At 43.0% G+C, this 13,947-nt stretch overlaps 1 protein-coding gene across 1 annotated transcript; it reads right to left on the bottom strand.

Annotated features, from left to right (window-relative positions):
* Positions 1–7,388: 7,388 nt before the first annotated feature.
* On the bottom strand, positions 7,389–10,466 carry LOC125311764 (cerebellin-1-like). Its single transcript, XM_048270078.1, has 3 exons — positions 10,107–10,466; positions 9,722–9,853; positions 7,389–8,034 (listed from the first exon to the last, which is right to left on the bottom strand). The coding sequence occupies exons 1-3, from the start codon at positions 10,429–10,431 to the stop codon at positions 7,757–7,759; spliced, it is 735 nt and encodes a 244-aa protein (XP_048126035.1). The 5' UTR covers positions 10,432–10,466; the 3' UTR covers positions 7,389–7,756.
* Between the last annotated feature and the right edge of the window lie 3,481 nt (positions 10,467–13,947).

Here is a 13,947-nt window from a genome sequence, read left to right as displayed (position 1 = left end):
AATGGTTGTGTTGTGTGTGTGTGTGTATGTGTGTACAGTATGTGTGTGTGTGTTTGAGATGCTGATAGAACCACACAACCATCCATCAGGAGGTTCAGCTCCTAAGAAAATTAATTTAAAAAAAGTGTCATGTTTAGTGTGAGTCCATGTAGGGCTGTGTTTGTATTAGTGATGTTGCCAGAAGCAACTGGTGATGTAGGGCTGCAGTTTGTATTAGTGATGTTGCCAGGAGCAACTGGTGATGTAGGCCTGCTGTTTCTTAACTAGTGGGTCACAGAAACGCTCTGGGAGGGTCGCGGAGCTTGTGGTTAAAAAACCTTTTTATTTGTATGTCAGTCATTGCCATGGACAATGTTTATGTGACATGTCATGTTCAGTGTTGGTCAAGTTACTTGGAAAAAGTAATTAGTTACTGATTACTGATTACTTATCCAAGAAAGTAATCTAGTTACTTTACTGATTACTTATTTTCAAAAGTAATTAGTTACTTTACTAATTACTTTACTTAGTTACTTTACAAAAACACACTAGCTATACACAACCTGAATACGCTTTTTTAAAACTTGGTTTTATTAGTTTCAATCTTAACTTTTTGGTGTGTATACTCCTTCATTCGAATAGATGTAAATAAAATACAGCAAAAAAAAATATTAAAACCAAAGTCTCTATTAACATTTACATCTTTTAACAGTTGCAGTGCAGAGAGGAGTAATGCATTTACCAAAACAGAAAATGCTGTTGCATGCCACATTTAGACTGTTCTAATGTCAAGAAGAGTATGTGTTTGAACTGTGTGTGTGCAGTGCCGCTGCTGGCTATTTTGGTGCCCAAAGCAGAACTGTTTGTTTAAAATATTTCTTAAGAAATACTACTAATTTGATGCAGTTTAACTCATTTATAAATGGTGCGCTGTCACTTTAAGAGCATCTACACAACTCTCATAATGATCAGCTCCATTCAAATATAAGCCTATGGCTAGTCCACAAACTCCACATTTGGCACTATATTAGCAATAGTCATGATACTAAGTTGGTATAAACAGCTAGCTAGACATTTTCTGTTTGCAATTAAAAATGATAGCTTATATGAGCCTGGTAGCACCTATCTGAGTGGAATGTGTTTCAATCGGCATAGGCTATTGTGCTTCATGTAAATGCTTAGTTTAAGGCAGTGGTTCTCAAACTTTTTCTTTCATTCCCCACTTTGATCAAGGGGGCCTTTTCGAGCCCCACCTGTCCCTCATCGCTCTAAGAAAGTGGTAGGTCAAGCTTAAAATTGTCAAATGTATTGAAATAATGACAAGTTCTAAATATATCCTCTTCAGCAGAGCTAAAATCAGCTGGTGCTGCAGATATAATAATAAATAAATACATAATGTGCCATTGTAAATTAAACACACATATTTCTGTTTTCCAGCAACATATTAGGAAGCATAGGCCAATATTTTACAGCATTGTACAATATATTCAATGAAATACCAACATGCTGCATTAAATGGATCCATAATCCAGTCATACTGAGCACTGCTGGTTGGGAAATATTTTTTAAATAAACTTTGCAGGGATGTGATGTAGGCCTACTGTTTAATACATGGGATCACAAGAGTGGCTCCCGAAGCAGACGTTTCAGCGATTTCACTCAAATTCTCAAAGGCATACTGTTGCGATCGAGGCGCCTGTCCCATACCTCAAGTTTTTTGGTGAATACAGTAATCTTATCTGCTAGGTGAGGTAGGTGCTTGTCTTTGCCTTGTAACTGGAGATTTAACTCATTGAGCTTTCCAAATATATCGCTAAGATAGGCCAGCTTCAAGAAATGTTCATTTGTGAACGTGCTTGCAGATTCAAACATGCGCTCACGCTGCCTTGACACGAGCGCTTCCCTATCAATAACACAGTGTGTCCATTGCGCATCGGGTGCTACCTGGGCCTAGGCTACAGATAAAAAAATAAATTTAAAAAAACTCCTGTTTTTCGCGCCCTACCTGGCATGTCTCCGCGACCCAGTAGAGAAACGCTGGTTTAAGGGAAACGAATTATTGAAGACTTCAACACTCACCAGCCCCATTACAAAAAGGCAAAGACCACATTATATTTTGCCCATTTTCCAAATCACAGTGAATGCAGCCAGAATATTATAATGCCCTGGCTCCTGTTATAACGGGCCAGTAGGCTACAGGGAACCCGCGACGTCCTCTATTTTCACCTGTTGCTGCAGCCGTCATGTCGGGATCTGGGGGTGTCTCAATGAGTTTCACATTCCTGTGCCGGCTTGCTAGGTGCTTGCTCAGATTTGAGGTGGAATTTTTCGCTATAGACAACATTTTTCTTCCCACGAAGAGTGTACAGCGTTAATGTTTTTTTCTTAATGTCTGAACTGCAATGAATTAAATGCTCCATATTTGCGCTCTCTCCTGCACTCCACGTCTTGCACACGTGTGTCTGTTTACATCTATATCGCGCAGCTAGGGTTAGCCTACATCATTGTTACCAGTTAGTCTCACAAAATCCATATGGCAAAATCCCAAATTCTTTTACTGTCTATGGTAAAATCACGGTTTAGTAACGCAGTAATGCAGGCTGTTTGCAAGAAAGTAAAAGTAATCTAATTACTGTTTTTGCAATTGTAATCCCTTACTTTACTTATTACTTGAAAAAAGTAATTGGATTACAGTAACGCGTTAGAAGTAACTGGTCATGTTAGATATCATTTTAGTGGTAAACCCATGTACAACCCTGAATATTTGAAGTAAAATGTGGATTATTTTAAATAGAGGCCAAAATGGGACAGAAACCCCAGTGTGTGGTGTGCAGTGAATTGCTGTCACATGAGAGCATGAAACCATCAAAACTAAAATGCCACATGGAAACAAAGCACCCCTGTCAAAGACAAACCTGTCAAGTTCTTGAAAACTTCAAAAATGTAATGCCAAACATCAGCATGTTTCAAACAAGTAGGCCTACAGGCACGTTGCGTGCCTTAATATGTAGCTCACCGTATCCGTTGGCTTGAGCGCTAAACAAATATATGGGTCGCGACTTCATGAAATGGGAAATTGTGGGCCCCAAAGCCAGACCAGTTAAGAACCACTGCTCTAGGGATTTTGAGCTGCTTTTATTTATTTAGCAAAGAACCTGTGGTGGGATCTGGAGATGTTACATGCACTGGGCACCAGGGGGCAGTGTGGAGAAGCGTGAGCGTGGCAGTGTTTTTCAGTAGCCTGTCTCTCATCAAAGTCAAAGTCAAAGTCAGCTTTATTGTCAATTTCTTCACATGTTCCAGACATACAAAGAGATCGAAATTACGTTTCTCACTATCCCACGGTGAAGACAAGACATATTTTACCAATTTAAGTCCACAGACAAACATAACATTCAAGTAAACAAAAAAGTAAGTAAATAAGTAAATAAGAGGGCACATATAATAATGAAAAAATAAGAGCAGCAAAATTTGGTTGAAATTGTGCATAGACAGTCAATAAAATACTAGTGCAAAGTCAGGCCAATAAAAGGCTTGGGTAGTTCTGTTTGACCTAAGTAAGAAAGAAAGTGGCATAGTGGTGCAAGTTATGTAAGAGCAGCAGAAGTGTTGTGTTTTCAGGACAACAACAACAAGTTGTAAAGTGTACAAGTGTGCAAGTGTGCAAGTGGAGTAGTGCAGGCCCATTGTGGGTCCAATGTCCAGGATGTTATGTAGCTGAGGGTGGAGGGGAGGGGGGAGAGTTCAGCATCCTTACAGCTTGGTGTATGAAGCTGTTGGTGAGTCTGGTAGTGCTTGGGCGCAGGCTTCTGTACCTCTTCCCAGAGGGCAGTAGATCAAACAGATTGTGGCGGGGTGACTTGCATCACTCACAATTTTGGTCGCCTTTGCTAAGAGTGAGGTGGGTGGTGTAAATGTCCTTCAGGGGAGGGGGAGTGAAGCACCAATAATCCTTCCAGCTGTGTTCACTATGCTGCAGGGCTTTCCTGTTGTATTCAGTGCAGCTTCCGCCCCACACAGCGATACAGCTGGAGAGGATGCTCTCAATGGTGCCTCGGTAGAATGTGGTCATGATGGCTGGTGGAGCACTTGCTCGCCTGAGTTTCCGCAGGAAGTACAGGCGGCGCTGAGCTCTCTTCGCCAGTGATGCAGTGTTGGTGGTCCAGGAGAGGTCTTCACTGATGTGCACCCCCAGGAATTTGGTGCTGCTCGCTCTCTCCACCACAGCACCGTCGATGGTCAGTGGCAGGTGTTGGGTGTGACCTCTCCGGAAGTCAACAACAATCTCTTTGGTCTTGCTGACGTTCAGCAGGAGGTTGTTGTCCCTGCACCACGTGGTCAGATGGTCGACCTCCGACCTGTATTGAGTCTCGTCGCCCTTGGTGATGAGACCCACCAGAGTTGTGTCGTCAGCAAATTTCACTATTTGATTGTTGCTGTAGGTTGCAGTGCAGTCATGCGTCAGCAGGGTGAAGAGCAGCGGACTGAGCACGCAGCCTTGGGGGGCCCCCGTGCTCAGTGTGATGCTGCTTGAGGTATTGTTGCCAACACGTACTACTTGGGGCCTCTGACAGAGGAAGTCCAGTAGCCAGTTGCAGAGGTAGGTACTGAGTCCCAGTTTGTCAAGTTTGCAGATGAGTTGTTGTGGTATTATGGTGTTGAATGCAGAACTGAAGTCTATAAACAGCAATCTCACATATGAGTCTCTTTTTTCCAGGGGGGGGGGGGCTGGGTGGAGGGCAGAGCAGATTGCATCCTCTGTAGACCGCTTGGCTCGGTATGCAAACTGGAAGGGGTCCAGGGTGGGGGGGGAGAATGGCTTTGATATGTGACATGACAAGCCGCTCAAAGCACTTCATGATGATGGGTGTCAGTGCCACAGGGCGGTAGTCATTGAAGCAGGATGGAGCAGTTTTCTTGGCACAGGTATGATGGTGGCAGCTTTGAAACATGATGGGATGATGGCTTGCTTCAGGGAAGTGTTAAAGATGTCTGTGAAGACATCCTTAAGCTCCCCTGCGCAGTCCTTCAGCGCCACGACCTGGGATGTTGTCTGGACCTGTTGCCTTCGGGTGTTGATAGCAGCAAGTGTCCTCTTCACGCTGTCGGCAGAGAGGCACAGGGGCTGCTCATGTAGAGGGGGATGGGTCTTCTGTGGGCAAGTGCTGTTTTGTGCTTCAAAGCGAGCAAAGCCCGGTTCAGGTTGTTGAGCAGAGGGATGTTGCTCTCACAGCTCTGTGGCTGGGCTTGTAGTCCGTGAGGCTTTGTGCGTTCCTGCTGTCTTTGAAGTGGGTGGTTATCTTGTGAGTGTATTCCTTTTTGCTTCCTTGATGCCACGGGACAGGTTGGCTCTCGCTGTTCTCATGCCAGCTTCATCCCCAGCTCTGTAGGCTTTGTCTCTGGCCCTCAGCAGCCTGAGGACATCCCCTGTCAGCCATGGCTTCCAGTTAGCCCAAGTGATGATGTCTTTTGTGTGGGTCACATCATCGATGCACTTGGTGATGTAAGAGGTTACAGTGTCTGTATACTCCTCTATGTCTGTCCGGTTGTTGTAAGTGGCTGCCTGCTTAAACATTTCCCAGTCTGTTGTGTCAAAGCAGTCTTGAAGAGCATTGGAGGCTCCCTCAGGCCACACTTTTACCTGCTTACGAACCGGTTTGTTAAGCTTTTACCTTTGTCTGTATGCGGGCATTAGCATAACAGTGATATGGTCTGAAAGTCCAATGTGGGGGGGGTGGCTTTGTATGCTCCTTTGTGTGTGTAGTGTAGACCAGGTCCAGGATGTTATCTCCTCTTGTTGGAAAATCAACATGCTGGTGTAGCTTTGGAAGTACAGTTTTAAGATCAGCATGGTTAAAATCTCCAGTGAAGATGGTGAAACCGTCTGGGTGTGCTGTCTGTTGTTCACTGACAGCCTGGTACAGTTCACTAAGAGCCGCGTTCTTATCGCTGTTGTTGTTGGTAGGCGGGATGTATACTGCGACTAGCAGAATCGCAGTAATTTCCCTTGGCAGGTAAAAAGGACTCACTTTATGATCATAAACTCTGCCAGTGGTGAGCAGTGTTTGCATACTACTACCGTGTCCCAGCACCATTTGTCACGGATGTAAACACAGATTCCTCCTCCTCGTGATTTACCTCCCTTTACAATGGCCCTGTCTGCTCGATAGCATGCTAGCTGCTCCAGTTGTACAGCAGAGTCCGGAATGTTGTCATTTAACCAAGTCTCAGTGAAGACAGCACACAGCAGTTACTTACTGTCGGTTCGTTGATCTCAGCAGTCGTATGTGATCCATTTTGTTGTCCAGTGATCGTTACATTTGCCAGGAGAATGGATGGTATGGCTGGGCGAGTTGGGCTGGCCGCTAGCCTGGCCGGGCGCCTCAGCGCTTGCCCCTCTTCTGCTTCCTCGCACACCGCTTCCGGCGCTTTCTTTCGGGAGGAGTAGCAGGCGAGTCGGTGTTGTTGCAGGCGGAGTAGTCCGAGTTCCTTTAGCGTCTCTGTTGCAAAGTCCAGAACGCTGCAAAACTTGCTTTTGCAGATGTCAATTAAAAACTGCCTGCTGTACTTGTAGCACTACGACGTAGTACTCATCCTAGTCCATACCTGTCAACATAGCTTTCCAAAAATGGGAGATTTTTTTTTCGGGGGAGGGGGTCAGTGTTTATACCGGATCTGTGTTTGCATATGTAGGCTAATACGTTTCATACACGTGTTTCAACACTGCATTTCGGTCGTTGCTTTTACCTTACCATTACCTTACGCATGCCAGTTATGTATCCACCAGCTGCCTGCCTGCAGCCTACTTCCAAAACTCCAAAGCTGCTTGCTGTCTGATTTGGTTCCGAGGACACAAGTTCAGTGTATCAACAACACTCAATAACAGTTTATGTGATGTGTTAATCAATTAAATTTCCAAGAATTTTACAACAGCTAGTTCTGGAGTAGGCCATTCAACTAGCCCGCTTGCTTACGACGAGACTCAGGCTGCGCAATCGGCACCCGCTTCCTTATTTGGGTTTTGGGTTGCCAGGTTTTAGCCTATGACGTGTATGTGATTGTGTATGTGTAGGGTGTATTTCATACACAATCTGGTAACCTGGGAGATGTCAGACTAATAGAAAAAATTAATGGATCAATAATTTTAAAATGAAGTTTTATGGCCATGCAAATTACAGGAGTTTTCCGGGAGAAATAACAAAACGGGAGGGTGCCGGGAGATGACTTTGAAATACGGGAGAACCCGGTAAAAACGGGAGTGTTGACAGGTATGTCCTAGTCTTGTGGAGCACTACTGAGAGCAGAAGGTCTGTGCTACAGTTTCATTAATTATGACTTATATTAGTGCTGTCTGAAAGTGATGTGAACATATGGGACCTCCATGAAGGCAAAATATATACTACACAAGCTCCAAATAAGCTCCTTTATTTTTATAAACAGTGGTAAATACTGTTGAACATCACATTGTAAAGTCATCTGTTCATACAGTACAATCATCCTAGTTATTGAAAATAAAGATGAGTCTCTTGTCAAAGATGGAGGAGAGAATTTGTGTGTGTGTTTGTATTCCTGTGAGTGCACAATAAACATGACCTCCTGCATGCATGCTGTGTGTGTATGTGTTTGTGTATGTGAGCATGAGTGTGTGTGTATGTCTTTGTGTTTGTGTGTGTTTGTATGTGAGCATGTTTGTGTGTATGTGAATGAGTGTGTTTTATGTGTGTGTGTGTGTGTGTGTGTGTGTGTGTGTGTGTATGTGTATGTAGGCACCTCCCCATCACATGAGGAAGAGGAGTTGCCCGCTGAAGGTTGTGTAATGCCCTGTGTAGGCAGATACCCAGGCCCCCTGTCCCAGACGCAGACACACAGTGTCACCCTTCTCCAGCTGCAGGGACACCCCCTGGGAGGTGTTGATGTCATGGGAGGCTATGTGGTTGTAAGCGGCTACCACGTGCTGACCGTTCTTCAGGAGGTTGGCTCCCGCTCCGTGGGTACCACCAGCAAAGATGTGGTAGCGGAATTGGTACACTCCTCTCACAGGAGCCGTGAAGATGCCTGGGACAGAGAACAACATGCAGACAAAGAAAGGTCATGAAAACTAGGAGAGGTCATGGACACTAGGAGAGGTCATGGATACTTAGATAGGTCATGAGGATATGGAGAGGTCATGTAGAGGTCATGAGGATTAGGAGGTCATGGAGACTAGGAGATATGATGGCGAGTAGAAGAGGTCATGGAAAGGTCATGGAGACTATAACAGGTTGTGTGTGTGTGTGTGTTTGTGTAGCAGTGTACTGAGAGCATACTGTAGATGTGTGTGTTTCTTTGTGTGTGTGTGTTGCAGTGGACTGTAAGCGTAGATGTGTGTGTGTGTGTGAGCGACCGAGGCAGCCAGCCCACCAATTGGGATGTGAGCTTGGGGTTGTAGGTGGAAAAGGAGGTGCAGGAGAGGTTTTCAGCGTGCAATTTCTATTTATTAAATAACCAAAAGAAAAACTTGCAGGAATAGCAATAGGCTATTATTTAACAACAAAAAAAAAACACTTTCAAACAAACAAACCAAAAATAAGTTCAGTTCAGTATTCCAGTTCAGCAGTTCAGTATTCCAGTTCAGTATTCCAGTTACCAACAATCGCAGAGCATAAAGCTACAGTAAGTCTCTACCTCACAACAGGAGAGCCGCTTTCTCTTTGCTCTCGAGAGGAACTGAGCTACCCCTCTTAAATAAGCCTACCAATTGGCCTAAATTAGCCCAAATGAGGATATTGGCTCAAACCACTCAAATAGCTCTCTAACTACCTATTACAAATATATACAAAATGACAATGGTGCATATTACTATGAAAATACATGTTAATTACCATAACCAATATTGCCCACATACATAATAATAACAAGACGACAAACAGACAAGGCAAACACCCCTGTATCATAATGCCCCACTCCCTCCCCCTGTGGGATGTTGGTAAAAGCACTGTCCCAACGCGAAGCGCGCTTCCGCAATGGGACGGTGGCTGGGAAGCCGAAGCACCAGGAAGTGTTTTGAGTATGGTGAATGTTAACCGGTTTACAGGCGTTGTACAGCGAATGCAAATGGTAAATGGAATGACAGTGGGTACCACACTATGTGTTTAAGTTACCGGGAACAAAGAAAGACATTATTATAATTAATGCCGCTTTTGGCAAAACTAAAGAAAAATCGCGGCAGACCAAACATTTGGTCTGACGCATGAATGAACGCCAAACTGGCGGCAAAACTCCCGACACTAACGATTAGACAAAACTGTACACCAAACACACTTTACACAACATGAAACAATACTTCAAACAAACACACAACATCGTTTATACGCCAGGCAGATGTGGAGGGTGACTGTGCGTATGGGTGCATGTACTGTATGTGTGTGTGCAACCGAGTGGAGTCTCTCCCTCTCTCGCATTTCAAGAGCGCACCGAAACGTCTTTAAAGTCCGATATAGGGAGAAGGGGGAAAGTTCAACTTCTCACAGTGTGTAGCAGTGGACTGAAAGAATAGATGTGTGTGTGCGTGTGTGTGTGTAGCAGTGGACTGTAAGTGTAGATGTGTGTGTGTAGTGGACTGAAAGGATAGATGCGTGCGTGTCTGTGTGTGTGCGTGCGTGTATGTGTGTGTATATGTGTGTGTGTGTGTAGCAGTGTAATGAAAGCGTAGATGTGTGTGTGTGTAGCAGTGGGTTGAATGTGTTAGTGTTTCCAGTCCTACCTGTGTTGGGGTCATAGGCGCTGCCGATGTTGATGAACACGTGGTTGAAGATCAGGGTGGTTGCAGTGTTGAAGGGTCCGATGTGTTTGTTCACCGACACAGCAAAGGAAGCGGAGAAAGCCACCTTACTGTCTGTGGGAGAGAAACGGTGAGTTTCTGTGTTTGTGTGCGAGAGTGTTTGTGTCTGATTTCCATTGCATTCCATTTCCATTGATCAGTCAAAAACAGGCTGCTGCTGTACGAGCCCATTTACAACCCTTATAGCGAATAAAAAGGCAGATATCCAACAGTCTCTTTGCTCTCATTTTACCATTCTATGACACTCAAGACACTCAAAGATGCTTATGAATATATCTTTCCCTCTTCTCACACAGAAATATCTAACCTCCATTGTCTTTCTTCAGTTCCGCTATTTGTTTCTCCATTTGTGTCTTGGTAAGTCTGAGTTCCACTCGCTGCTCCTCCACTGTCTTCTCACTGGCTCTCAGTCTGGTCTCCATGGCCTCCATTTGTGTCTTGGTGTGTCTGAGCTCCACTGTCTGCTCCGTTATCAGAGCGGTCATCTCTCTCAGCACAGTGTAGATGTCCGGTTGGCAGCTTTGTTGGGTTTGGGCAGGCCCTGGAGCTTCATCTTGGAGATTTGTGTGTCCGCTCTCTGCTGCAACCACAACCAGAGCAGACCACAGCAGCACAGCTCCAGGAGTCTTCATCCTTATGCTCAACACACACACACAATCCTCATGCTCAACACACACACACAAACTCCTTTTATTTATTTAGCTATCAAAGAACCCATCTCAGCCAATGGGACGGGAGGGTTTCTGGTCATGTGATGTGATTGTGAAATGTGGGAAGTTTGTGACACTATCAGCAGCAGTGGGGAAACCCAGGATTTCCTGCTTCATGTAGGAATATGCAATACTACAAATATTATGCTTCATGTAGGAATATGCATACTACAAATATTATGCTTCATGTAGGAATACGCAATACTACACATATTATGTTTCATGTAGGAATACGCAATACTACACATATTATGCTTCATGTGGGAATATGCAATACTACAAATATTATGCTTCATGTAGGAATACGCAATACTACACATATTATGCTTCATGTGGGAATATGCGTACTACAAATATTATGCAAGGCAAGGTTATTTATATAACAAATTTCATACAGAGTCCCAAGAAGGTTCATTCTTCCAGGCAAACACAACACTGAGCAAGAGAGTAGGGTAGTCAAGCGTGCATCTGTTTAAGTGCATTTGATAGGTTAGCTGAACGGTTTGGTCTTAAAAGAAAAGTCTGAGTTAGAACAACCTAGTGTCTCTTTTTGGATGGTAACGAGTGTAAACCTTCATTGGGGGCCACATGTGTTTTACAGTAACAGTGTTAACCCCGTCACGTCACAAGACTGTGAGTTATCTCCTCTGCCCATTAAGCATCAATAGCATTCTCACACTCAGTCCTTCTTAAAGGAAGGAAACAGGTGATATATGAGTAGGAGGTCAAAAATAAAAGCACCAGTTAATATTTCTGAGCAACCTAGACCTGTGACAGACCTCTTTCACCTAGACTTGTGACAGACCTCTTCAACCTATACCTGTGACAGACCTCTTCAAATTCCTCTGAACTTACATCAGCAGTCATCTGAAATGAGACGTCACCACCACCACCAATCATTATAAAAGCAAAGCAAAGACTGTACTTTCTAAGGGTATGTTCAGACTAGAGGTATTTTTCGCAGATGTTGGTGTCCATTTTACATTATAATCTTATGGAGTAGATATTTTCAAAGAAGTCCTCGGCTCCTTTTAAAACGTGATTGCAGGCATCTTTTTCTGCAGCTCAGAGCTGTTTTTAAAGTGAAGAAATGTTCAACTTCTAGCACCCTACATCACACTGTTTTTTGACAGCTGACCAATCACAAGCGGATAACCGAGACCTGTGGTTTAGATGCTTCTGGTTGCTTTTTAGGACAAAAACGATGGCAGTACTTCGAAAGGCGACCCAGGAGTTGAGGACGCATCTTACCACATAGCTCACCGTATTTGGCTTAAATGCAAAAATATGGGTCGTGACTTTATGAACATGGGAAATTGTGGGTCCCAAAGCCAGACCAGTTAAGAATCACAGATTTATACTATACTACACTACACTATATTATCTTACTGTATCTTATATATTATATTATATTATGATATTATGAACTACTAATAATAATATAACAATAAGGGGAAGAGTTTGGTACTATGATCAAATTACTTCCAACCTACTATACTACTACTACTACTTACATACTGTCTCACCTTCAGACTACTACACTACCACTACACTACTACTACTATACTACTACAGACCACTACATTACTACTACAGACTACTACTATACTACTACAGACCATTACACAACTACTACAGACTACTACTATACTACTACAGACCACTACACTACTACTACTATACTACTACAGACCACTACATTACTACTACAGACTACTACTATACTACTACAGACCACTACACAACTACTACAGACTACTACTATACTACTACAGACCACTACACTACTTATACTACTACTACAAACCACTATACTACAACTACAGACCACTACACTACTACTTCTACAACTACTACAGACCACTACACTACTACTACACTACTACAGACTACTACACTACCTACCGACCACTATACTACTACAGGCTACTACACTACTACTACTACTATTCTACTACTACAGACCACTATACTACTATAATACTACAGACTACTACACTACTACAGACCACTACACTACTACTACTATACTACTACAGACCACTACATTACTACTACAGACTACTACAGACCATTACACTACTATTACAGACTACTACTATACTACTACAGACCACTACACTACTTATACTACTACTACAAACCACTATACTACTACTACAGACCACTACACTACTACAACTACAGACCACTACACTACTACAGACCACTACACTACTACTACACTACTACAACTACAGACTACTACACTACCTACCGACCACTATACTACTACAGACTACTACACTACTACTACTACTACTACTATTCTACTACTACAGACCACTATACTACTATAATACTACAGACTACTACACTACTACAGACCACTACACTGCTACTACTATACTACTACTACAGACCACTACACTACTACTACTATAATACTACAGACGACTACACTACTACAGACCACTACACTAGTACTACAGACTACTATACTACTACTACAGACCACTACACTACTATACTAATACAGACTACTATACTACTACTACTACTATACTACACTACTACTACAGACTACTATACTACTACTAATACAGACTACTACACTACTACAGACTACTACACTACTACTACTATACTACTACAGACTACTACACTACTACAGACTACTATACTACTACAGACCACTACACTACAACTACTACTATTCTAATACAGACTACTATTCTACTCCTACACTACTACTACAGACTACTATACTACTACACTACTACAGAGTACTATACTACTACAGACTACTATACTACTACTACAGACTACTATACTACTACAGACCACTACTACTATACTAATACAGACTACTACTACACTACTACTACAGACCACTACACTACTATAGACTACTACTACAGACTACTATACTACTACTACAGACCACTATACTACTACTACTATACTAATACAGACTACTACACTACTACCACTATACTACTACAGACCACTACACTACTACTACTACAGACTACTATACTACTACTACTATACTACTACAGACTACTATACTACTACTAGTGACCTGCCCACACAGTGTTTCCCAGACCCCTTATAGGATGAATTTAGTCAGATGTTATGAATAAGTGTCTCCCCTGTATAATAGGCTAGAACTAGTTGATAAAAAGGATTTTCATATCCAACACTATCTAACTGCCTTTTCCAAGTATGTAGCTTGGTGCATGTACACACTCTGACCACAGAGTATGCGGCCAAACTGGCACCCCATATCTTTCTTTTAACAGAGTGTGATTTTATAATCATCCAAGATTCAAAAGCGCTTGAGAGAAACAGATGACACAACATTTTCAGTCATAAAGTTTAATTGGAATGGCAGAAAAACAGTCCATGTAAACAGGCTACTGGGTCTTTGTGTTTGAAGCCTTGTGTCTGTTCTAA

The sequence above is a fragment of the Alosa alosa genome, chromosome 18 (assembly GCF_017589495.1).
Source record: "Alosa alosa isolate M-15738 ecotype Scorff River chromosome 18, AALO_Geno_1.1, whole genome shotgun sequence".
Classification (NCBI taxonomy): domain Eukaryota; kingdom Metazoa; phylum Chordata; class Actinopteri; order Clupeiformes; family Clupeidae; genus Alosa; species Alosa alosa.
The sequence above is the reverse complement of the archived record's forward strand: the minus strand, read 5'-3'. Positions and strand labels throughout refer to the sequence as shown.